Raw genomic sequence first — 27495 nt, forward strand, 5'->3', positions numbered from 1 at the left:
CCTGTATGACCAGCGGTGCCTTTTATACAACTTACTTGGGCAATGGCATCCCCAAGAAAGTGGTCACACCTTGAAATTTGAATTGCAATTTTTTTGTGCATGAGTACATCAGATTGCTATTGAAATGCATAACCAGCACAGTATTTCAAAAGCCATAGCTACTTCTAAACTGAATAGCGAATTTTATTTCAGATTATTTCCTCACAGAGAGAAAGGAACAATTTACACAAGAGGAAGTAGTACAGTAGAAAGACAATATAAAATATTTACCCATACGTGACAATGTTTGTTACAGAAAATAAGATCTTTGTAATATGTAAAGAGATCTCAAAGAAAATAATCTCTTGATTCCCCTGTGGGGGTTATATTCTCACCTTGCTTTCTTCTTTGATGGGGCTAGAAAATTAAAAAGAATTATTAGCAACATCAGAGGGTTTCCATTGTATTATTGCAATAGAAGCATCACACAAACAGAACAGTTACTGGCCCTAAAGTGGCTGCAGTTTTTTTAAAGGGCAGGATTCAGCACCCTAAACCTATGCATGTACAGTCATTTTAGAAACCACCAGGCATCCTTGATGAAAGGTCTATGGGAGACCTATGCCCTAACAGCTTTGCAGGGTACCCTACGGCATCTATGTTCAGGCAGCTGAATCCCACCACAAGAAGTCAGTATGGACTGAACTGAGGTGGGCATGCCTGCTTGATACAAGAAGTGAAAAGTGATTTAGATTTTCTTCTGTGAACGTACCAGTGTACCTCAAAGTTGCACATATTCTAGTGCAACTCGTCTCTCAACGAGAAGTTAGGGAGACCTGAATGTCTAATCATCTCTCTTGCCAGTACAGTGTATAAGCACATGGAAGGAGGGAAAGCTCAGTAAAATCAGGTAGTCTGTTTAAGACAGTAGCTATGCTTCAGAGAATCAGCTAATGCATGATACATAACTCATACTTCTTAAGTATTTACCAGAACAGGTGTTCCAGGATAAGCGACACGACAAGTAGTAAGTAATTCCCAGGACAAATGACAACTTTACCCCTAGAATATGAGGCTGAAAGACTCATGTTACCGATTTAACCACCTGGTGTTGAACACATGATTAGTGTTGCAACACTGATGAGTTGCAACAAAAAGTTGCACCATAGGTCCCAAAGTTTTCTGGCTGTCGGGTGAGAAAAGGACTGCTACCACTTCACAGAAGATATCCAACGAAGTAAGAATCATGGAAACGTAGGATGGGAGGGACCTCTGCAGGTAGAATCACAGAATCATAAAAAAGTTTAGGTTGGAAGGGACCTCTGGAGGTCATCTAGTCCAGCCTGAGAGGTAAGAGAAAAGTACCCACAGAGGTACAACAGAAACCAAACAATTAACTGTAAGATGAGGACACTGACAATTAGAATATTTTTTCTTGAATCATTCAATTTGTGCTGTCTTTCCAGTAAGCCTCCAAAATCCTCCCTGTTTGAAAAGAAGATCAGTGGAGACAAGGAGTGCTACTCAGTGGTTGGAACTTGAGTGGTACTCAAGCTAATGACTGAGGTTCTGCTCACTTTGACAGAGATTAGCCTCAAGACTAGATCAGGCTGCTTAGGCCCAAGTCCAGTTGAGTTTTAAAAGTCTTCGAGAATGGCAATTTCCCACCTCTTTGGGCAGGCAATTTCAGTGCTTTGACCACTCACTGTCCAGAACTTTCGGAACGTTCAATCAGCATTTCATTTACTGCAGCCTGTGAATGCTGCCACTTGTTCTTTCCCTGCGCACCTTCTTGAAGTCCAGCTCCTTCTCTGTAGTAAGTTTTAGGTAGCAGAAGATGGTAATTAGAACCTTTCCTTAGCTGTTGCCTTCTCTAAGGTTATCAAACCCAGCTCACTAAAGCTGTCCTCCACATCATATGCTCGAGTCTCCTCATGATTTTTTGTACCTGGTGAGTCCTCTGCTGACTCACTTCAGTTCACCAAAACTTCTCATGTACACAGGACACAGTATTCCAGAAGCAGCTTAATGAGTCCTTAATAGAATGGAATAAGCACTTCCCTCAACCTGCTGGCTACGCTTTTGATAATGCAGCTAGTATGTTGTTAGCCTTCACTACATCAAGAGTGCATTGCTTGATTCACACTCATACTGTTGTATATCAAAACCTGCAGGTTCACAAGATTTGTGCCCTAGCCCAATAGTATCCAGTCTGTATCCATCAGGGTGTTGTTCCATCCCAGGTGTAAGACTTCACATGTACTTCAGCTGAACTTCAGGAGGTTTCTGACAGCCCATTTCACCAGCTTGTTGCGATCCCTCTGAATGGCAGTCTTGCTCTACCACATACCAGGCATTCCCCCAATTTGACAGTTATCTGCAAATGTGACAATGGTGTATTCTATCCCATTATTCACAAACATGTTAAACAGTGCTGGCCCCAGGAGAAACCACTGAGGAATGCCACTGGTAACTGCCCAGCACACTTAAAATCACTGACAACTACTCTTTGAGTCTAACAGTTCAGCCACCTTTTATCCACCCTGTAAGACTTATCTTCTCAGTTTGGCTGCAAATATAACATGGGAGACTGCGCTGAAAGCTTTGCTAAAGTTAAAATGACATCCACCCTTCTTCCCCCCGTCCACTGAGCCAGCCCATGTCATTGCAAAACACAATCACACTGGTCAAACGCAGTTTATCTTCGGTAAATCCACACTGGCCGTTCCCAGTGACCTTCTTGACCTTCACACACCAGTAAATGATGTCCATGAGGACGTGCCCTGTAATTTTTTATAAAGTGTGGGACAGCCTGTAGCCACTTTTTACTTTTGAAGATAAGTACATTTGGTTTTTTTCAGCTCCCCAATGAACTCCTCTGATCACCATGACCTTTCAAAGACTTTAGTGAGCAGACAGCTTCCTCAACACCAGAAGCATCCCTTTTTGTCCTGTGGCCTTGTACATGCTCAATTTGCTCTTCCCTAAACTGATTCTTCTCTACAGTGTGTAATGCCATTCTCCCCTAAGCTTTACAACTACGCACAAAGATCTGAGAGCACACCTTCTCAGTAAGGACCAAGGCAAAGAACATTACAAATATCTCAGCCTCTTCCATGTCCTTCATCGCAGCGGGACCACATCTTCTTTTGCTGCTGTCATACCTGCAGAAGCCTTCCTGTTGCCCTTCATATTCCTTTCACCTCCAGGCAAACTTTGCCTTCTTAATTTTACCAGAACTACATCTGCAAATCTTACACATTTCTTCTTGGAAGCTTGCCTCCTTTTAGCATTTAAGATTAGCTTGGGAGTTCTCTGTTCGAACACACTAGCCACCTGCTATGCCTGCCCATATTCTTGAACAGCAGAATGGATCATTTCTGTTCTTTGAGGAGGTTCTCCCGGAAGACTGATTAGCTCTTTTGGGCTTATTTTGTGTGACATGTAACTTCCTCATTCCCCAGAGGGTTTTAGCCTGTATCATCTCATGATCACTCCAACTAAGGCTGCCATTGACCATCACATTCTTGACTCTTCACAAAACACTTCCGCTTGCTGACTCATCCAGCACCTGCATGAAAAACTGGCCTTGACTCACTTTTGGGTTGTTTGCAACTTGCCATGCGGCTTTTCCAGCAAAAGTCAGGCCCCCCAAGAAAACCGAGACCTGCACTTGGGAGATTTCTTCCCATTATATAAAGACAGCCTTGCTACAGACTGCCTGTTCAAGAAGGGCAGACATCTACCATGATATTGTTCTTGTTGGCCTTCCCCCTAGTCCTGACCTGTAAGATCTCAACAACCACCTATACAGAACCTATATGGCTCTACACAGAAAAGGTGCTCTATACAGCCATGGCTTTATAGAGAAAAGGTGCATCCAGCACAACTTCTACTGCCATCTTCTATGCTGTCTTTCATAAGGAGCCCATATCTACCCATTACAGCACTCCAGTCGTACAAGCTACTGCATTACATCTCTGCAATTCTGAGATGTCATAGCTCTCTGACCACACAGTAACTTCCAGTTCCACCATCTAGTCCAACCTTCCACTTGAAGCAGGACTATTGCCAACATAAGATTCTAGTTTTGAATAGCCAGGTCTTGGAAACCTCCAAGGATGAAGGGTTTAGTACCGACGGATAACCTGTTCCAGTGCTGTACTACCCTCTAGGAAAGAAGTTTTTCCTGAGTTCAGCCTCTCAAGCTGCCATCTGTGGCTGCCATCTCTTGCTGCATTGCCTGCAATTACCAACAACTTGGTCTTTCTCATCCTTGTAGCAGTCTACAGATGCGTGAAGCGCAGTTATAAGATCACCCCTTACCCTCCTCTTTCCCATTCTAAAGAAGCCCAGCTCCCTCTAACCCTCATCATAGGTACATGCTCTTGACTCCTGAGAATCTTCATAATCCTCTGCTGGAACCTCTCCAATTTCTCCATCTTCCCCTTGAGCTAGAAGGAACAAAACAAGACACAGTATTCCAAGTTTGGTCTTATAAGCATTGAATAGCAGGGGTAAGACTGTTCTTCAATCTGCTGTCTGTGCTCCTCACAAAGTATCACAATATAAGATTTGTCTTATGTGAAATGAGAGTGTTCTCTTGGCTCATATTCAGCTTGGCATCCAGCATAACCAACAAGTCCTTTTTAGCAAGACTGATCAGTCTGTCACTTCCCATCCTGTGCTGACACATGGAGTTATCACTTCCCCACTGAAGATACAGACAAGCTTCTCCAGGTATCTGCTATAACGTCAAGGAAGCAATAATTCAAGTTGAAAAGCTGGTCCAAAATAGAAAAGTAAATCTCTGGATTTATTTAGTTTGCTGCTGTACTCTGTAGCAGCATTAAGAGTAGTTTTCAGAAAGGAAAAAAAAATTACACAGGCAGAATTCAGAAACTAAATTAGATTGGAACTTCATATGTTATACAGAGTGTCATAAGGCCTTCAAGCTCAACTCCCTACTGGTTACAGAAATTACCTTAATAAGATAATATTTTTAATCTAAAGCCCAAACCAAAATCCAGATAATCTCTCTTCCTTAGAGAATAAAGAAATACCATAATTTTTCCTTTAAGAAAAGCAACAAATCAATCACTTCAAGGCCTCTCATACATACATATATATGTGTGCATATATATGAAGGAATACATAACCTTATCTTAGTTTTGCATATGATCTCTGCAGCAGCCAAAATTGGGTCTTAATGTCCGTTTTGCCACCAGGATGTGCCACCAAATGGCCTTTCTTATAACCCACTCTCGCTCTCAGAAGGGAGCTTTGAAGCTGGAAGTCATTCTCTTCCAATAAGATCTAGTCTAAAGACACACAGCTGCTAAACCAGTAAGCATGATTTTCTTCTAAATAATTACAGTATTTTTGTTTTAGAATTCACTTGATATTGCCCTTACCACCTAATCAGAGCAAACCTTAATACTGAATGACACAACACTTTTGCAGCTAACTTGACTCCTGTCCACTCCCCTAGTTCTTCATATCCTCTAGGACTCAGTGGGGTCACTACTTTGATGTTCGGGTTTTATATCTGAGCATGTCTTCTGGTTCTACAGAAGCCAGTAAGTGTTGATGTCAATTTACTCTGGACAGAGAATTACTCAGCTAGATTACTGGGTCACATTCCCTCTTCTTCACAAGAGAGACAAACAGAGCTCAAAAAGAGTCTCCACGACCTTGTTTTGCAGACCAGCATTAAAAGGTACAATCCACAGAAGCCATCAATGATCAATCCAAAAAAAACCACTGCTGTGGTAGGCACCTACAGCAGGATTCACACTGACAAACTCTTGCTGATCTACGCAACCTTAACCCATTTCAATCAAATCTACCTTCCCACTGATACTAGTACTAGGGTCAAAAGGTAGCAACTAGGTATTTCTTCAGGTTGGCATCAGTAAGTTATCAATTGCACACCTACAGTAACAAAGAACATAATTCAAACATACTGTATGAGGGAACATGCTGTTTTTACGTTTGAGGGTTTTGTTTCCACTGCTTGTTCCAATGGACTTGCTAAAGAACTATAACTTCCACTTTTAGCAGTGATTCAGCGTGTATCCCTTTTGATCACTGAAATGAGGTGGAGAGGGCTTTATCAGCTTATTCAGAGAAACCCATCAAACCATTTTTCCATATTTTTCACTTACCTTGATTAGCAAATTATTGTAGTTATCTTAAATACCTCCAGAACAAAGCAGTTAAAAATGTCTAAGAAACGCTGCAAGTCTGGCAATTCCCTTCTTCCCTCATTTCAAATTCAGAAAAACTGCAAAATCTCTGAAAATATTTTGTGCTATTACAAGTTGGAAGTTTTAAATCAGTCAAACCCTTTGAATTCAACTACTAATTCAAATTAGTCAAATATCAATTACATCAAATCTATTATATTCAAGTAATTCATAGACTTACGTGAGGTACTTGGTCTTACGTAACCTTCAATCTAGGAATAGAAATAGCTTCATATTAGATTTTCTGATTAAAATTTCACATCCACAGTCTCTACTGCCACTGCCTTTAGAAACAGAACAAGCACTTTTAATTATCCCAGTATATTGTAGCCCATATTCTTGGAGATATAATCTTGTAAATATCAATGAAATTTAAGAGAAAATTTGCTTACATTTGAGAAAATTTAAGTTGCAAAAATTAAAAATCATTGATGTAAAGCAATAAAATTTCTGAACTACTGAATTCAGACTGGACATTTTCTATCTAAAAAACCTAACTTCTTAAAAATAAACAATTTTGGTTTTTCAGAGGAATTGGACGACTACTGTTCTTTTCCCCTTTTTGAGGGCAACTTTAAGTCTTAGTTCAATTTAATTCTGCAGTTCCTAGAAAGACACAGAAATTTAAAAAGCTTTGTCAGCAGTACTTTTAAAATTTACTAGGTCAAACATAAATGCACTGATAAAAGACATATTACTGGATGCTTTATATTTACTTCCAATTACCTTATACATTTTTAATCCTTCAGTCTTCTCTAGCTCTCCTGCTATCCGTCTGAGAAACGAGACTTTGCATTCTTTTACATCTGTTGTCTTTCTCTTCATTTTATCCGGAAATTCTTTAGACTGTTGACAAAAATGGTTTGAAATGGTCAGTATCAAAATTCATCACAATATTAAAAAATTGGCACATTTGACCTTTTGGGCAAGCTTTCAAAAGACTGGTAAGCATTATTTTGAACATTATGAACTAGTTTCTTCTCTGTAACACAACCAATTAAATTTTAAAGTTGTTTACATAGTCTTCAAAACACGCAAAGCTTGCTACCAAAAGGTAACGTGCTCTGTACCATATCCAACAACGCAACAGGCACGCTGAGGAATAAGGCAGAACCACAACATTCTACGAACCTGATCCTGGGGGCAATCAAAACACTCAGGAACAGACTTTGACCAGACACAGACACGCACCCCTGGATCGCACTTCCTCAATAGCTCTCATGTTGATCTGACTCATGAAGAGTCAACCATACAAGTACTAGTGATGTATCATATGGGAGTTCAAACTTCAAACTTGATGTAAGTATTTATAGAAAAAAATAAAAGGGGAGTATCATAAAGAAATTGTGATCAAAATGCATCAAAACTACTCACGATGTATGCTCTTCTGTGTTTATATCCACTAAGATGTTCTATCATAGGTGCCATCTCTGTATTAAACCCACACAGCTTGCACTCATAATGCGGCTCTTTTCTTCCTTCAAATCTGATTTCAACCACATGTTCTAAACCTGTACAGGCAAGTTACAAATATCTATATTTTAGTATAGACTACTAAACAAATGTATTCTCTTTAATGTTGCTCATTAAAAGCCAAAATTAATACAGAAAAGTATTCCATTTTCAGAATTTCAACATGTCTTTGGGATCACAAGGATAGGACTTATTACCTGCATCAGCTAAATTTCTCTCATTAGGATGCTTTATTCTGAAAGGAAAAACACTGTCTGTGGGAGATTTGCAAGCCCACAAAAACAAAATATTCCATGATAGTTTTAATAAACTAAGAAAGAGCCCTCCATTCAATACAGTCATGTAAAGAGAATTCATGGAGAAGGGCGTACAAAAAAGAGAACGAGAACAGGAAATTCCACACAAATGTCTCCATTAAAAAACAGGATTTAAACTACTTAGTCAAACATAATTTGGACAGTGCCAGAGTAGCACAAAGCAGCTGTAGGAAAGACAATAATCACTTCAAAAAATTGAGCCCACAATTTAAAAATCTTCCATAAACTTAAGAATTACAGGAATGAAAATGGCATTTTTCTTCATTTTTTCTAGAAATGACTGAAAGACTATGTCTTGGAAGTATTCCTCTAAATTTGAGGTTTATACCTAGCATGAAAAGTTTTACTCTGAACAGCTTAAATGCAACAATTTTATAACCAGTTTAAAACAAATAGGAAAAATCTGCAGCTGTTCCCTATTATGATAAATTCCAATACCGTGTATTTGTGATGGGTTGACCCCAGTCAGCAGCCAAGCACCACGCAGCTGCTTGCTCACTCACATGCACACCCCTCAGCAGGATCAGGAGAAAACAGGAAGAGCAAAACCAAGAAAATTCATGGGTTGAGATAAAGACAGTTTACTAGGTGAAGAAAAGAGAGGGGGGGAAAAAAAAAACCAAAAACCCACACATATGAAAACCAGTCACTCACCTCCCCACAAGCAGACCAATACCCAGTCTCTGAACAGTCACCTTGGAAGCTAAACCCTACTCCCCTCGGCTTTTCTTCCTCCCTTTTCTTTCTTTACCTGATTGTGATTGCTGAGCATGACATTATGTGGTACAGAATATCCTTTTGGTCAGTTTGGGTCAACTGTCCTGGCTGTGTCCCCTCCCAGTCTCTCGCCCAACCCCCCCCAGCCTACATAAGGGACGAGGGGTGGGCACCCAGAGTGGAAAAAAACAGAGTCTTGACGCTGTGTGCTACTCAGCAACTGCCAAAACACTGGCGTATTATCTATACTGTTTTAGTCACAAATTCAAAACACACAGACTGCTATGGAGAAATTCAGCTCCATCTCAGACCCACTACAGTGTTATACTGCTAAATCTTAACTCTGAAAATAAACTATCATCAAAGTCCTGCACCTGGGGAGGAACAAGCCCAGGTACCAGTACATGCTGAGGTCTGACCAGCTGGAAAGCAGCTTCTCAGAAAAAGAACTGGGTGGACACCAAGTTGAAGACAAGCCACCAATGGGCCCTTCTGGCCAAGAAGGCTAATGTCATCCTGGGCTGCACGAGGAGGAGTGTTGCCAGCAGGCTGAAGATGGCCCACCCTCTCCACTCAGCACCAGTAGGGCCACACCTTCCCAGTACAAGAGACACGGACATACAAAGGGCCATGAATGCACTAGAGCATCCCTCCTATGAGGAAAGGCTGTGAGAGCTGGGTCTATTTAGTCTGGAGAAGAGAAGACTCAGAGGGGATCTCTTCAGCATGTATAAATACCTGAAGGGAGAGCGCAAAGCAGAGGGAGCCAAGCTCTTTGCAGTTGTGCCCAGTGACAGGACAAGATGCAATGGGCACAAACTGAAACACAGGAGATGGTGTCTAAACATGAGGAAACACCTTTGACTGCCAGGGTGACTGAGCACTGGCACACGTTTCCTGAGAGTTGGTGGAGCTTCCCATCTCGGAGATATTAAAAAGCCATCTGGACATGGTCATGGGCAACCTGCTCTGGGTGACCCTGCTTCAGTAGGGGGTTAAGACCAAACGACCTCCAATCGTCCCTTCCAATCTCGAGCATTCTGTGATCTGTGACAAGCTTCTTTACTAAGATGGCTCCTTCAGGAATGAGTTGTCTAATAATTAAGGTTTATAAAAGAGGTGGCCTTTATAGTACTCAGTGTAATATGCTAAATTTTAAAAGGTATGAGAGGTAAGATACATCCCATAAATTATTCAATACATTTACAGAAAATTAAACAATATCTAAAATTCCACCTTTTATTTCAAAACAAGAGCCTTTTGCTTATAAATTCAAAGACATACCATATAGAAAACAAAAAAACATACCAACTAGAGGTTCTTCTCTTTTAGGATCATTCATAAAATCCTTCAGACAGGTTATGTCCTTTGTGAGTCCTCTCTTCACTAAAGTAAAAAATATACACATAGAGAGATATTATACATTAGACAGTTTGCACACAATTTCTAAGACTTTAAAGGAGTTTCTAATGGAGATTTTAGGGGGACAAAATTAATTTTCACTCTAAAATGTGTAAGAAAAATGGGCAAGATCTCAATCACTCACAAAAAGATTCCAATACTCTGTCTTCCATAACAATTTTACACACAAGGAATTCATGTCTTCAAGAAGAGAACCAAATAAGCAAACCGGACCTTCTAACACAATCCAATTTACTGAGGAAAGATATCAAGTACACATTCGTAGCATGCCCCAGACCATGTCAGTTCTCATTAAAAAAGGGGGAAAAAAAGAAAAAGAAAAAAAGGGGGGGGGGGGAATAAGGAAAACAAAAAAAGGGGGGAAAAACAGAGGGGAAAAAAAGGAGAAAAAAAAAGGGAAAGAACAAAAACCAAGCCAACAACCTCCTCCTTCCTCTAAAACCCTAATACTCATCTAGCATACTAAAACTTCTTCTTTGGAGACTGAAGTTCAAGAATCATATTGCCTTAAGTCTAATAAAGAACACACAGTCTTCACAAACATACCCTGGCAGACCAGAAGCAGCACAACACAGTTAGTATGTTCCTGGGCCTGAACTAAAAACATTTCAATCAGGGCTGTATCTCACTCCCCACTGGGTTTTAACAGATTGGTTTTTGCACTACCTAAAACATTTTAAAGTATTCCTGGTCAACTCGGATCACCAGAGCTAAATGTATCTGCAAAACAATCTGAAAGAGGCAGTCAGTGTATTCAACTGTTGGCCACTATAAAAGAGCACACTGAAGTGTTAAAATACATACTTCTAATCTGAGAAAAAAATATGCAGAAACAGAACTCATCTTCCTAATTACATACAGCTGTATTTTAACTGACTGATGAACTGCATGAGTCATAAACACTGCTAGTTTCTTCAAATTGGAGCAAACAAGTAGAAATACCACAAGCCCTGAATAGTATGTACTGTATTCTTTCCCCCTAGGATGCCAGATTATGGCTTAAAAACCAAATAGAACTTCTGAAGGATAGGGAATTCCATGCTTGTTCTTAAATACTCATTCCATTAGGAACATGCTTGTGCTGCCACCAAACCAAACTCCAGGGCTGCACACACACAAAAAATAAATTCACAAAGTTCCAGCATTAATTTATATGGAAAACCTCTTATAATTTAATTGTGGTAGCAAATAGCTGATGGGACACCTCCTGCCACGCGAACAGTGTGGCCCATTCCCACCAAAACTTAAGTCTTGTAAAAAACCTTTGTCTGTTGTTTTTTGTCTGAGATGCCATGCAGCAGTAGTAGCATAGCATGACAGAGGTGACATGTAACAAGTTGTTGCCATGTAACAAGTCTCCATAGACACATTTTTACCAAAACTTCAATGTGTTACGCAGTTCTCGTGCACTTGGTAGCTCTCAACATGCACTTGCTGTTCCCAAGCTGACATTGATAGGCATGCGGTCTTTTCGGCTTAATATGGAAAGATCCACACAGAAAAAAGTTAAAGGTCTCTACAAGGTAATGACCATTTTCTTCTCGCTTCCTAACATACAACTAAATATTCTTGTCTTAGTACCATCTTGATAATAAAGAACCCGTAGTGTTCTTGGCTTATGTGCTTTGGCTTTGTCAAACTTTCACTATGTTGCATGCGTACACACATGCATGCTGCAAAATTTTCTGTTGAAAACTTCATCAGCTAAAAAAACAGCAGCTAGAGTAATTGGTATCAGATAATCAGGAAGATAGAAACTATAATGTCTTAAGTTTGAAAGTCTTTCTATGTCTCATAACTTCATATTCTCCTAAGACCTTTTCTTACATAAATTAACCAGTGCACAAAAGAAAAGCAATGGTTCAAATGTTTGGTAACTTGCACTGCTTCTTAAACATAGTCAACCACCTGCTTTGGTCATCATGAAAACAAAACCACCGATTTCAAAGTTGCACCTGAAAAGGACATTAGCTCATTTATATTCAGCTACCTGGTCTCTGTGTTTCATACTTCATCGGAGTTTGGACTGGAGCTGGAGAACCTAGGATAATAGTTTGACAGTTAAAGACTGCTTCTTCTCACTTGCTTTTATTAAGTACTCAGTAGAACATACAAACAAGTTACAGATCTGAACAGTTATCTTCATTTTACAGTTTAATATAGGCTCAGTAATAGCAGTATTTCACCTTGGTACACTTTCCTTTTGTAACTTTACTGCTCTACGTAAGAAAAATTCTTCGTTTCCACTCCCCTTCCCCACCAAAACAATATACCAAATGCGTGAATGTCACAGAAGCAGAGAATATTCAATTTTTATTTGATTTTTAAGTGCTTTTCATGCTGCCTAGTTATTTAAATTATTTTAACTATTTGGTATTGTGCATGACAGCCTACCTATGTTATAGATACCTGACAGAAAACTTCTGGTCTAAACATTTAGAGCCTAAACACAGTCCCAGAGACAATCCATAAAGTCATTAAACTGTGCCTTCTTGTACATAGGGTTCTGCATAGATTCTTAATCACTCAGAGCTTCAAACTGTATTTTTAGACATGCTTCCTTTGGAATGCCTTTCCCTTGCCTCCCTCTTCCCTCAAATCCATAGACACAGACACACCACAAGAGTGCTTTAATAATATCCTCAATATTTTGTAAATTGCAGCATTCAAGATTAAATCAAGATGACACACCAGTACTCATTTACTGGAAAAAGTGAAAGCTGAAGTTAAACTATATATTTGTCAATGTAATTTCTATTTTTGAACTGAAGATGTTTTCCATAGTGATGGCAAATACAACATGTTGTATACATCAATGGTTTTCTCCTCTTTCTGCACAAGATAGGCAGTTAAGAGATAAGTATCAAAGCTGTAAATCAAGTCAAAGTTATAAACATTTTACAAACAACTCTGCTGTATTAACGTAAGGGAAGGCTATGAGAAAGCACATCTCCCTTGATTTCTTATAGTAAGTTATCCATCTTTTTTGGTAAAAAGCTTCAAAGTCTCTGGTACCTTGTCTCTGGGTATTCTGCAAGTACACTTTTGACACCGTGAAATAAGATTTTTAGTGTTTTATTTTCTCTTTACTTCTAAGGACAAACTGTATTTGCAGAGAATTGCACCAGAAGCAGTTCAGTTCACAGTGCAGTCTGCCTTAACACAGTTGATGTTTACAAATATGGTCAAGTTAAAAATCAAGTTGCAGCTGCTACTATCACCAAAGGTAGCAGTTTGGGGTTTTGAGATATTTTTTTCTTTAAAAAAAATAATTAGCAAATACCATATTTTCTTTTTAAAAAAATATAAAATTAGCAAACATTATCATTGCTCCCTGCAGAAGTTTAACAAAGCAATTATGATCTTGAAGACACTCTCCCATTCATCAATAGCAGGTTTCCAGGCTAATATTTAATTCACATTTACTAGCCACATGGCTTTGTAATGCTATTAATAATGCAAGTTATATTTATTAAGCATCTCAAAACCAAAACACAACAGTATTTTCCCTTAAAGCACATCAGACTGACCAATGAGCTGGAAATCAACTGGACTGCCAGGCTCAAAGGGCAACAACCAACAGCCCAGCCTCTTGACGTTCAGTAAGCATCAGAGTACCCCAATGACTGATTCCAGGGCATACAACAATTAACATCACCATCAATAACCTGGTTGAGGATGCACAGAACACGCTGGGCAAATTCACAGACATTAGTAATTTAGGGGATACAATCAATGGCACAGCTTCCATTGAGCTGGACCTCGGGAACAGTAAGGATTAAAGAAACTTTAAGAAACTTGGTAGGAAGTGTAGAGTTCTGCAGCTGAAATAATCCCATTCACGAGTATAGGCTGAGATATGGCTGACTGAACAGCTGCACTGTCAAAAAGAACCTCAGAGTTATGATGAATGCTAAGCTAAATATTAGCCAAATGCATGTCTCCCATAAACTAGGCAAACTCCATACTGAGATACTGGCATAGGCAGCATACTTCAGAATATCTTATCCTCCATTATTTGGGATTTGCGAGGCTGCCTAGTTCCATTCTTCTCCAGTTTTAAGTGGGACGTGGAGAAACCAGAGAGGGTCCAGTGAAAGGGCCATCAAGACAAACAACCCAGGAAAAATAAATTATGAGAACAGGTTTGGGAGCTGGACTTGTTTAGCCTGGTAAAGTGGAAGCTAAGGGGAGACCTAATAGCATGGATACCTGAACAGCAGCTACAAAGATGAGTCAAACCCTTTGGGGATGTGACAACAGCATAACAAGCAGCAGCCAGAAATAGCTGCTTAGGAGGCACGGATTAGATGTTAGGATAAAATTCTTCTTTAAGACGGAGAAGCAACTACAGACTGATTAAACACAGGTAGCAGGCTCTCTGTCCTTGGAGATATTCAAAGCTTCAGTAAGCAAGTGATGATCCAGCACTGGCCGTAGTCCTGCTTCACTCAGGAAGTTCAGAATCACCTAATTAGTCTCAGGAAATCCCTTCCAACTAGTGATTTTATTTAGTAAGGGATATTTTCCAGATACTAGTTATCTATACGAACAACAACAACAAAAAAATAATCCCTTTCCTTTCAATATTCAATGACACTGTCCTGAACATACTCCTTTGTTCTCCACCTTTTACATCTATACATGTATTTGTAATGCACACAGCATTCCTAATGACTGCCAGAAATAAACCAGCTATGTTTCAAAATTTAAGGACAGTTTCAGACATTGACAATTCAGTTACTCAGTGGCAACAAAGAAGTACTGGACTCAGCATTGTAAGTTCACTTTTGAACACAAGAGGTGAAGTGCACAAACACTCTATATTCCATTGTATGGGGGAACTCCCCAAGAGAGAGGTGGTAAGGGAGTCTGAGTAGCATTCAATCTTCGTAATTCTATTACGATTTCTGAAACATGTTCTCTTCTAGTCTGTAACTCAGCAAAAAACTTCCAGGTTTCCTTTCTTTAAAAATGTAGTAGTTTTACACCCCAAAACCTTATGCATACAAATCAATGCTTGACAGGCACAGAGGGACATGTTAAAATAAGTAAATTTATGTTATATCATAAAGCTGAAATGCTGACCAAGACACTGATAAGGCTGTCATTGGTGAACCCAAAGCAGAATACATGATATTTGTGCTTTCACCAGAGGAAGAAGTTGTAGTCAGTAGTGTTAAATAAATGCAGCTTATCTTCCTCCGATTCCTCCCATTGACTCCAGAGCTAACAGAACAACCATAGTGAAGCTTTCTTCACTCATGGTGCTACTTAAAGGTTTTAAGTTGAAGAATGTAGACATAGGGTGCTAGATCCAGCTACTAAACAACTACAAGATCTCATTACACTTTTCAATACTTTCTGTGTGTATTTTTGTAAGAGAAGTACTACAAGCTGATTCTGCATCTTCCTGTAACGCAAGAAAAAGTCCACAGGCTGTGCAAAAAAATTCCATTAATCCACTCTGTGCCAAATTAACTTCACCAAAAAAGCTAGGCAGCCCAGAAATGGCTTTAAGAGGGCATGTACTCTATACTATGCCTTCTACCTGAGCTGCCTCATTTTAGTAGTAAACCACTACTAGTAAACCACTGTATTTTTGCCATTGCCTAGGGAACATTTGCCTAACGTATATATTGGCATTCTCCCCATCATTTAATGCCTCTTGCTCAAAGCAAAAAGTTTTCCAAACTTCCGTCTGCTTTGGCCAAAAGGTCCTGGGAAGAAAAACAATGTTCAGTCTCGTCCCCTCCTTATCCCTGAACATGTACGTGCAACTGCCTCAACTAGAGCTGAAACAAATCTTCCATCTGTCCAATTCTATTATTGTACAAGGAAGTCACATAACTGAAATTTCTATACTTAGCTGAGCTTTGATTTAACTCTATGAGTAAAGTCCTAGAACTTCAGCATCTTCTCTTCCCACATCTTCTACTAAGCTGCTCTCCTCTGAACTGCTGGGGAGCAGGCAAAAAACCACTCCAGATACGCAATTCTGTCATTACCACAAAAATAATTTGTTGATAGTTTTGCTATATGGAAACTTGCATGGTATCCAGATGTCTGTCTTACGGAAAGCGGTACTTCTCCAAACACAATTATCTGGAAACAGATGCATTTCCTGACTTAACTGACTTCAAAACCAACAAGATTGTACAAGTTAAACAGTCAGGTTACTCACGCTCATCACTTCTGGATTCTGAGCAGTTACTTTTGATGGGTTCAGAGAGGACAGTGTACATGGCATGCTCCATTTGAAAACACTCAGAATCCAAATTTTTTTTTAATTTTGGTTTACAAATGATAGCAGCGTTAGTGGTGTTCTCCCTACTCACAAAGGAACTTTGTTTTAATTCTGCAGCACGGAAGAAATTGCAGATGTTGGTGTAAAACATTTTACTATGTCAAACCTCATCCTCTGAAGTACCTGTTCTTCCTTAGACAGCATACATTTCAGATACTTGTCAGGTTTTGTCCCAAGTGATTTACAAGAAAATCCATCCTTCTCTTTGACAACATCCATATATTTTTGTTCCTGGCTCTTTGAACTCCAGCTCTGTGAACATACTGCCACGTTTCACATTAACTGGAGTATCTGATAAATGAACATTAGAACTGGACTGCAGATCCAGTAGCAATAAGAGGAACATCTCATTAATTTATATCCTGAAATAATACTAGACTCATACTTTACTGTGTACCTAATTTAAGAATATCCAGATTTTTCATGCTCATTCACAAGACTTCACTACTTAACTCCACAAAGGCAGTATAATCTCCATTCATATATATCTGCAAACTGTAGAAGAAGTTATTAACTATTTAAAATGAAAAAACAAAGGCCAAGCAAATTCAGAATTTATTCTTATATTTCAGTGACAGAGTATAACGAATTTCCTGGACCTGCTGGCTCTTGAGGAAGAATTATTTGTGTAGTTGGTAATTTGTCCGTGGGAGAGTTTCTGCATATACATTGAATACATAATTCTGCATTGCAGTCCCCAAAATAAAACCTGAATTGCCATCTTTCAAGTTACTCAGGTGGAAAGCTTTTCTATCTGTAAAAAAAAAAAAACAAACAAAAAAACCCACACACAACAAAAAAAACCCTCACACACCAAAAAACCCACCACCACACAACTAAAACATACAAATAAACTTCATCAGGCAAAATTTCATTCTCTTTTGGACAAGTAAACCGTAGTAGTGGCTTGCAAATTGGCCTCCCACATCTGGATCTTCAGTGAAGCAGAGTTCAGTATGGATAAAGTAGAATAAAGGAGATATCAACAGTATGAATAATCATTTCATAGTAGAAGTAAAAGATGTTGATTGTTTCAAAATGATCACTGAGACACAGAACTTTCTGGATTAAAGCACAGCTTGCAGTGCTTCTGACACGTGTTGGTACCTTGTGATGCTGGGACTTTGCCAGAAGTTAGAGCCAGCTTGTTTACCAGAATTTCATTTCTAGATTCTTCACTTTAATAATCAGATATTTTAATTTATGTCTTCTCGTTCTGTAAGATACATCACAGTTAAAAGATTCTAACCTATAACATTTCCAGACATGCAGTGTTTACAATAAGGATATGTTCTTAACCCGAATTCTCCATGAACACTGAACTTGTAGTATATTAAGCAGCACTGTTTTCCAAAGTCTTTGTAACAGGCTCCTGTATTCCACCACTCTTCTTATAGCCTTGCTGCCACACCTTCTGTCCTCTTATTCAAGTCTCACTTGCTAACCCATGTATCCATTACATTACCCCTCCAAAACCAGATTTTACGGTCTTGAAGCAAGAACCTCTTCAGCTAGTGAGTTTTACTTTTAGTGACTATTTCTGATGAGAAATACAAATAAACCTCTCTAGAAATTGTCTTCCATTAGAAGCACTGAGCCAAATAAGTCTGCTACAATTCTGTACTGCTCAAATACACAGGATTTTGAGGAGACCTATGTTTTCAGAACTTCTGCAGAAATTCTTTCAAGGAGCTTCATTACCAGTATTTCTAAAAATAAAAGATCTGCATGCAGTACTGGTGTCTGCTGAGGCAAATGCCTCAGAATTGTTCACACACTTGAATGATGTGTTTTGCACTGATATTCTCTTGTCAACACGAAACAATGAGAGTAGCTAATGAAGCCCAGTCTCTTAGAAAACAGATTGTGACCAGTGCTTTTGTAAATCTTTCTTTTGTGTTGATTCTTCGGGGTCCAGTTGATACCGTAAACTGTCAATTAAGGACTCTCTAAGACTCAATCTTGGAGTGTTAGAAAGCAGGCATTCTTTATTGCAGCACTGGGCACACAGGGTACACTCTGCCTAGTGTACATGCCAAGTTGCTCAACTACAAAGGTTATAAGCAGTCACAATATACATATTCATTACATTTCCCAGAAATGATTAACATTCATATTATCACCTAGAACTCATTAATATATGTAAATGTCCTTGACCCATGCGCATCTGTGTCCAGTGGTGGTCTTCCAGGGTCCTCTGGTGGTCATCGATAGTCTTCCTCACCACGTCTGTTGGTTGAACTCAGTCTTTGTGCATACTCAGTCCGTCTTTTGGCCTAGTTTGCAACTCTTTGTTTTCACAAAACTAGCTTACTCTAGCATCTCTCCTTACCTATTCTACTCAAGGATACAATGTCTCAAGGCTTCCTTTTATCAAACTAAACCCAGCAGATGTTTAACCCATACACTTACTTACAAAGCATTTCAAACTTCGCTACATTATTCCAGTAAGGAGGGAACTATGTTCTTTTTAACTCAGTATTAGTAAGGCCTGAGGAGCCTTCCACCCCAGTGTTTTGTGCTGTTCACGACTACTGTATCACAGTAAAGTGGTGAGTTCAGCCTGCAGCACTTCCCTCAGTAGAGGACTGACACCATTGCTCTTCTCTGTGCAGATGTGTATTTCCAGGAACCCTTGATCAACTTGGTTCAAAAAGGCCGAGAGGTTCAAAAGATACTGGGGAACAGATGACAAAGCCAGAATATAAACCTTGTTTCTTAGGAGAACAGGCTAAGAAGATAAACTAGAAGTGAAAGGCTTATTTCTCATGATAACTGACTGCATAACCTTTTTGGGTTTGAATCTTCTCATTGATTTTTAATCAGTATTCCCATATCTGCCAACGTTCTGTGCTTCCTGTACTTTAAAAATATTGTATGTCATCATCAGCGCCTTTACAACAAAATTTCCATTTCCACTGTGAGCTAGTTATATCCCACATCTTCAACCTGTTATCACAACTCTTATTTTTGTTGACATATGACAGTCTGAATTCACCTTCTCAGTTTCTGGGGGAAAAGATACCCCAGCAACTGAGTTTACCTTTAATAGGTCTTTATTACTCCAAGTTCACTACAATAAAGACAGACAGAACTTTCCTGTCATGCAGCTAGGCAACTCCAACACTGTTAGAGCTGCATCTGCAACAGTGCTGCCTTAGCCTGCTGATTTAGCTTCTTAGCATACTGCCTGAAGCTTAGCAGTGAGCGCATAAAGCTGACAGACAAGTGGGAAAAGGTTGAGCTTGGAAAGTAAGAAACTAAAATACTGACTATCTGTCCCTCTACTAGATAGATAGACAAATATTTAGATGTGGAAAGGCATAATTAGGGTTTCATGTGCTAAAATATTTCTTTGCTCAGCACTTCTCTAGATAGAAATCTCAGAAGAATGTTCACCATATAAAGAGAAACACAGTTATAGACACATAAATCTGGCAAGCGCAAATACCTCAACTACTAGAAAAGCAACAAACATTAAAATCCCCAAGCAATATCTATCCTAAGAGGCTGGAAGGAAAAAAAGTGTTATACTTACAATAGACAGTCTTGAGTCTCAGGGCTTTCTCTTTCTTTAATTATGAAGATGCAAGTCATCCCAAAATAAAATAAGAAAAAGAAATTAACGTGCTGCACCATTTGAAGGAAAAACTCTGTACTTCCTGAGAAGCCTTTGCAGATGAATTACATTACAGACCAAAGTTTCCATTGCCAAATAGGAAAAATCGAAGCCTTTATGATTTTCTGCAAAAGCTGGAAGTACTGACAAAAGTGTACTTAGAGTTAATACAAGGTTAATAAGCCTTGTTATTAATGAAGTTTAAAGAGATGATTACAGCTTGAAACACAACATCTCAAGGATGCCAGACATAACCTTGAGTTCTGCATGATTACAGCTCCTAAGTTTTCAAGAGCTGAAGTTCCAGCAAAAAAGAAGAAAAAGAAAACTTGCCCAGAAAGGAAAGACTAACAAAAAGAAGCTCTCCCACCATTTTGAGTGGATTTGGCTAAAGCCTTCAGGCTAGCCAAATCTCCTGAAAGTTAATTCAGATCATGAAGAACAGGAAAAGTAGCTTTCATCAGCTGAATCCAGAACAGATTGCTTTTTGGCAGAATCTAAGGAAAAGAGGAACTTAAATTCTCATTTCAGAACATGGCTAAAACAATCCTGACTCACTTTGAGAACTTTTTGGCAAATAAAAACAAACTCGCCATTTACAAGAATGAAAAAATTACTGTGATCATTCTACCAGTAGGGCAGCTGTCTGTCCAGAGCAGTCCAAACAGTTGAGTCCTATATTTTCAGTATTTAGTGGCATGGAAGAGATGCTGCATGCTGATGTGTCAATTCAGTAGGAAGTAAGACTGACACAATTGTTAATTGTTTAAGCTGCCAAATAGCTGTTTTCACGGCAGTTATAAAAAAAGGAAGTTACTTAGGTAACAGTATCGTCACAAATAGTGGGTGGTGGTGTGCGAGCTCAGCAGGACTTTATAACCTTAGAATACAGACAGTCTCTTTTGTAGTTATGCTGCCACAAGTGTTTTCACTACTTGTCATTCTACAGAGTTTTACAACAAACAGCTGCTAATACCTAATTTTTCAAACAAGCAAAGAAAACATCAGGAATTGTGAGCTGCTGCTCAAAGAGAATTTCTTCCTGTCCATTTTCGGACAATCAACTTTGATTTTGATTGCACTTGGATTACTGCTTTTGTTAATATTAGAAATGGAGTTCCACAACTGAAGCTAATGGGTCCATTTTACTTGTGAACCCTTCTTGAGGTTTCTTTAAAAAAAAAAAGGCAAGAAGCAAAAAACCCAAAACTACATCAGGAATGAAGATTCTCACACATTAGGTAAAAAACTTATTCTCTGTCCTGGGTCAAGTGTTCCAAGCAAGTTGCAACAGCTGTTTTTGAGTTAAGATTATGAAATGTTAGGGTAACTTCTAAAGTGTCTAACTTCAAGAAGCCCAAACTCAAAACCTCCTGGTTTTTAGGGTTCAAACCCCTGACACAGATTGTAATCTGAAGAGCTACTGTATAAATTAGTTTTCCACAAAATTAAAGTTCACAGGTTATCTAACAAAAGTTTCAACTGCATAGTTAAGTATTATGTTAACACAGAATCACAGAATTTAGTTGTTCCTAAATATATACACTCTTGAAAACATATCAGTTAGACATTAGTAGCTCATACACAGAAATTCTATTTATTTTTACTCTTCAAGCTCAGACTAAGCAAATCAAGTTGTTGGGTTTGTTGTTTTTTGGTTTGTTCCCCCCCCCCCCCCCAAAAAAAAAAAGAAAAGCTCTAGAGTTTTAAGCCTCTTTGGATCACAAAGACGAGCTGCAGAACATAATAGCATACTTCTTGAGACCAAACATAAACAAGACAAGAGCAAGGTAATTTTCCTGTAACTGAAACCTATCTACATTAACATTCCAAATATCAACACAAAAATGTCCAGTTAAAACGCTTTTCCAGCATGGTTGATTTTAATGCCATACAGAAGGGCAGAAAGTTGCCTGTACCTCAGGTATTTTCAACCACAGGTTCTGATGCACAGCAACTACAGGGCAAGAGGTATAGCAGAAACAAGAACTCTGAAGTGGTGAAGACAAAGACTAACAACTCTCTTCACAGATTTGAACATTCCTTGTTTCTAATGAGGTTGCAGAGTCCTGAATGCAGATTCCTCTCCTTTTGGAGCACAATAGGTATTTCTACCCTGTCTATCCCCAGATACGAAGGGAGGGCAAGGAACCTTGAATCCGTGATAGAAGCAGCACTAGAAAAAGTTAGATGTGTATCCTGCTTATCACTCAAGCTCACTCAAGTTCAAGACACCGAAGCACCATAGTCATGAACGCTGAAGTTAGTGAGAAATATAAACTCTTGGCACAACACAGAATCAACTCTCAGGGAGAGAAACGAAATGAACTTTAAAGAGGTGCATCATATAGAACTAAAATACTACCTAATATTTTTTAAATTAAGCATTCAAAGACTTGAGAACCTCTATGTTTAAGTTTCATATATCATAGAATGCAAATGGCAACAATTTTATCTAATTAGATAACTGATCATCTATTATTTGAATAAAGCAACTACTCAGACTTGTTTGGAAAAAAAAAAATCACATAAATTTCAGACTGCAAATGGAAAAGGCTTCAAACAAAACCTAATTTAGTAACAAGCTAGGAAGAAAGTCATTGCACCGACTAGTCATTTGCTTGAAATATTTTGAAGTTACTTCTATTTTACTTATATTCTAATGCAATACTTCAGTCTATTTCTCACCCTTGAAATCAATCCAGCAGGTTACAGAACATTAAGCCTGCAAATATACAAATTAAAACACAAGTGAAACAACTCAGGACTCACTTTCTTGTAAGAACATAGACTCAGCTTAATGCATCAGATTATTAGCCTCCAACACAGCCAAAGGAATTCCACAAGGCTTTAGGTATAGGTATTCTCTTTTAGTTTGGGAAGTAAAATATTCTGGGTAAAAATTCTGTCCAACTTATAACAAATCTGGGTAGTCTGCCTAAGCTGCCATGAAGAGATGGCTATTATTTACATTTTCCCCTCCAGCAGCAAGTGATTTAGGCACTATCAGTTCAAACACCCAGGCTGACAGTCAGTACAGGAAAAACACCCTAAAAATCTCTAACTCACAAAAAGCAATATTCCTTGAGTCTGAGAAGAGTAGCACACATGAATTAGATTCCCCCCCCCAAAAAAACAGATGTCTTTATTCTTTGGTTTCACATAGGTCACTAATAAAAAGATTCCCTAGTTTTATGGAAGCTATGCATTTGATACAATTTACCTAAGAAGTATGCTTGAGGTTTGGGAAGTGTCCTCTCTCTAAAAAAATAGCATCAGAATGAGTAATTTATTTGGAGTTGATGGTACTGACATACAGGTGAGCAAACCAATCCACATATAGAGACCAAACAAAGGTATGCAGAAATCACCTAATAAACGTCACAGGTAAGTATCTTGTCTACCTATCCAAAACCCAGAATAACCAAACCACATGGGTGACAAAAAAAATAAATTATACAATAACCGTGTACGCAAAGTCAATTAAAGTATACCTACAGATCTGTCAGACAGTCAAGCTTTACCTCTAGAGCTACTCAAAATAATACATTTTACTGTGAATAGCTACGGGAAATACAGGCAAATGAAATGAGAATCATTTCACACATGTAGCAAACTTTACACTTGTTTCTTGGAATTTTTTGAGTGACTGTCCTTCTCCTCATGAAGTATCATTTCTTGTGTTTTTGAAACATCCTCTGGTGGAGGACAAGCATAAAACACCTTTACCAAAGCCATTTTAAAAACAATGGGTAGCTGTAAGAAAAAAGTCATCTCACTGAAGTCATAAGAAATAGCTGGCGGGTTGGCTACTGCCAGAATCTAGGCAAAATACTACCATCTTCTCTTCATTTTGTTGTGTTGTCAGGACATCCTTTGGTATTATTTTGAAGAGGAACTCCTCTGATACGGAGCAAACTAAGCTATTCACTATCAGCACCTATTCTTTATCAAAAAGGAACATAGCTCAGGACTTTCACAGTTACTTCAAACTGGGTGATACAAAAACTTCTTTACATAACCCAATGAATTCTGATATTCTTCTGACAAAACATACACTAGATTTCATGATTTAAACTGAGGAATTAGAGGTAACTGAAAACAAGGATGATACGATCTTGGAGAATTTTTCCTACAGAAATGCAGTCAAGTGACTTACCAGGACTCTACACCAGCACTAACATTCAACATCTAACAAGCATCCAGTTTTAACCTGCCTGATTCCTGTTCACGATCAGTTTGCAGTCCTTCATTAACTCATTAAAGTTTGACAGATGTAGCCTAGCATATACTGATTTCCCTGAGTGAAACAGAAGGAAAACTACATGCAGATTTTCTAAGAAAATAATCACTAGTTTTCCCACTTTAAAAGGGAAAACCAGCAATAATTGGATCACTATCAAGGTTAACTAGGAAATAAAAAGAAACAACCATAAAACCAAAAGAATATTTGGCAGGACATGAAAAATACTACAGTATTGGACACTTCTACTGGATCAGCAGGGCACAAGACTGAATCCTGGGGGGGACAAAAAAAGAAGTGTTTGGAGAAAGTGGAGATAATGACTTATTTCAACACTATTAAAGTTATCAGCAAACAGGTAACAAAATATGATTAATCTATCTTGAAAACCAAGAGGTGGGAGATGCCCCTCAGCTACAACTGAAAGAGAAGGGGCACACAAACACTTGAAAAAGACAATATTGCAGTTAATCCTTAGTGTTCCAGGAAAAATAAAAATGTCATTAAGAAAACATTAGAGGAGGCACTTCAGTGCCACAACAATACAATCAATCTAATGACAGCAATCAGAAGTAACAGAGGGAAGTACAGACAACTGAATATGTCTCAATTTTATAGACTGAAAATACGGAATTTTAAACAAAAGATAATCACCAGCCAATCAACAGTCAAAAGTTCAGTCAAACAACATTTATAAAAGCCTCATCTCCAAATACGTCCTCACAGAACACTGTCTAATAATTCAAACACAAAACAAGCCAAGGCAGTAAACCAGAAAGTTGCTATCGAGATGCTTCAAACAAACAGAACCATATGAGTTGATAGTTAAGCCTATGTAACTCCTGCAAGAAATCCAAATTGATGCTACTATCAAAGTAACAGGAAAGCTAGTTTTATTCAAAGTACAGGCGAGTTTTGTAACTTGTAAAACACAGCAGTACTTTTCCCAACTGTATCCAAAACAGAAGTTTGCATTCTTTCACTATCTGTGACTTTCGTGTAATCCAAATGTTAATTTCACAATTAACACACATTTACCTTTACCCATGGTTGATGTTTCAAGTTACACACTGTATGAAGCAGAGTTGTGAGATTCCCACCTCATCTTTTCCTGGTGATTTTGCAAGCAAGTTACTGTTAACAGATCTATCAATGAGTTAGATAAGCACTTGAAGCAACGTGACATAAATTACTGATTTTTACAAGAATCCCAGATTTATGATTAAAAGTGCATATACACTTAATATAGAAAAAGGTTACCTTTCTATGCTTTGCACCACGATAGTGTGACTGAAGACTTATAGAACTCATACATGGAACTTTACAAACCTAAAAAAATAAATTGAAAGCACATCTTCAGTTATGGTATGGATATTCTGTAGCTGGTGAGTTAGAAGAACTGGAAACACATACATTTCTACATCACAATTCTTAGGGTCTTCTTTGGCTTAAACAGTACAATTTGCATGACATTTAGGAGAGCTGCACACCACTAAAGCGATCAGAAACAGTGTGTAAATCTGTTCAAATGATACTTGAACACGTGTTTAAATACACCAGGTGGTACGAATCTTTAAGAGCCTTCCCCTTTCCTCCTACCACTACTTTCTGTATTTTTAAGTTTTCTAAACTTCTGCAGACCGCAAAGCCAACAAAAATGCATTATCAAACAGTGATAATACACAGAGACAAAGTTACGCCCTAGAATAACTAGAATAATTCACTGTTACATCAAAGGGATCAAAAAAAAAAAAAACACACCAATGGAGAAAGACATCTGCATTTCATTAAAATCCCAGACACACATATACCATTACAATAATTAATGGAATACAGATCTACAATTATTTGTTACTACCTTTAGCTCAAAAAAAAAAAGCAATTATTAATATATGCTAATATTGCCTATTCTCTTGAAATACTGTCACCAGAAAAAAAAAACAAAACACTGCTAGAGCAACAGGATTGACAAATTTAATATGTTCTGACACAAAGTTGTAAACTTTACAGATAAATGAGCCTTTGTAGTCACCTATGAGAAATACTTAACAGAGATTTGAAAGACTACAATTAAAGACCATTATATTGCACCTGTGACTGCTCAAGAACAAACTGAATTCACCAGATCCTAAGACAAGAAGCTCTTCCAGGGACTGACCATGTTATTCTCCACATTAACAGCTTCTCTCACAAGTTTGCCACACTACATCTAGGTTAGGTCTCCATTTCTAAGAGCATGGTTTTTAATACCTTGGGCCTACATTTTAGCATATAGTCTGAAAATCCATCAAGAAACACACTCACTTCACAGTAAAATATTTTCTTTTCAGATTCCGGCTTGCCATCTTCTGGCTTAACTTCTTCAGTCACAGTGCTCATCCTGCAAAACTGGTTCACTGCACACAATGAAGAAAAAAAAATAAATCCAACTCTTGTTTATACGGTGCTTTTCAGCGAACAATTGGGGGGTGGGGGGAGGGAAGCGTTAGTCGGATGAATTCAGTTGATCGTTTTGCTTCAACGCATTTCCAAATGAAACCACATCTTTTATCACTGGGGCACCTTTACAGCCTTAAGCCTTCCGGTAACGGCACCCTCCCCCTTCGTCCTTCTGGAGAGGCTTCACAGAGAAGCCGCTGCCGCGCCCCCCCCTCCGCCGCCCCGGGGAGCGCCGCTCTCCGGCCGCGCACACCCCCGCCGCTGTTCCCCCCCCACCCCCGCCGCTGTTCCAGACACGGTGGTACCTCAGCATCTCTCTCACCTGCTGCCCCCCGGCGCCTAGCTCCAGCAGGGCGCCCAGGCCTGGCGCCGCCGCCTCCTCCTCCGCCGCCGTTACCGGCGGCGCAGACCGCGCGCGCCCAACTGCATCCAAGAGCTCGAACCTCCTCTCCGCTACCTCGTCACTTCCGCCGCTTCCACAGTGAAACCAACCACAGCGCCAGCGGCCACAGCCCCGCCGCGCGCGGCAAGCAGCCAATAGGCAAGAAGCCGCCCACCTCAACCAATGGGGAGCCAGCACCGCCTCGCTAAGCCCTCCCCCTCCCTCCGGCGGCAGCAGCCCTGCTCCCGCCCGGTCGCTGCCTGGCGACCCCTGGCGGGCGGGCGGGCGGGAGACAGCGCGAGCCAAGTAACGGAAAGTAACGAAAATAACGGCCGCGTCGCCGTCTGGT

General features: G+C 39.2%; 1 protein-coding gene across 6 annotated transcripts in view; it reads right to left on the bottom strand.

Moving 5' to 3' along the window:
• LOC134511808 (uncharacterized) overlaps positions 1 to 27230 on the bottom strand; it is a 40143-nt gene extending 12913 nt beyond the window's left edge. For 2 of the 6 annotated variants that reach the window (XR_010069982.1, XM_063326338.1), the window contains exons 1-10: positions 27087 to 27230; positions 26630 to 26721; positions 25586 to 25654; positions 20002 to 20035; positions 12147 to 12197; positions 10043 to 10120; positions 7602 to 7738; positions 6954 to 7073; positions 6409 to 6439; positions 375 to 396 (exon numbers count right to left, since the gene is read on the bottom strand). Coding sequence is in view for 5 of the 6 variants with exons in the window: in XM_063326338.1 (XP_063182408.1) it covers positions 375 to 396; positions 6409 to 6439; positions 6954 to 7073; positions 7602 to 7738; positions 10043 to 10120; positions 12147 to 12197; positions 20002 to 20035; positions 25586 to 25654; positions 26630 to 26704 (617 nt within the window). In the remaining variant the exon portion in view is untranslated. Of the gene's footprint in view, positions 1 to 374; positions 397 to 6408; positions 6440 to 6953; positions 7074 to 7601; positions 7739 to 10042; positions 10121 to 12146; positions 12198 to 20001; positions 20036 to 25585; positions 25655 to 26629; positions 26722 to 27086 lie in introns of those variants that run through there. The other 4 variants (XM_063326339.1, XM_063326340.1, XM_063326341.1 and 1 more) reach the window with 4 other exon arrangements.
• Positions 27231 to 27495: the final 265 nt, after the last annotated feature.

The sequence above is a fragment of the Chroicocephalus ridibundus genome, chromosome 2 (genome assembly GCF_963924245.1).
Source record: "Chroicocephalus ridibundus chromosome 2, bChrRid1.1, whole genome shotgun sequence".
NCBI lineage: Eukaryota > Metazoa > Chordata > Aves > Charadriiformes > Laridae > Chroicocephalus > Chroicocephalus ridibundus.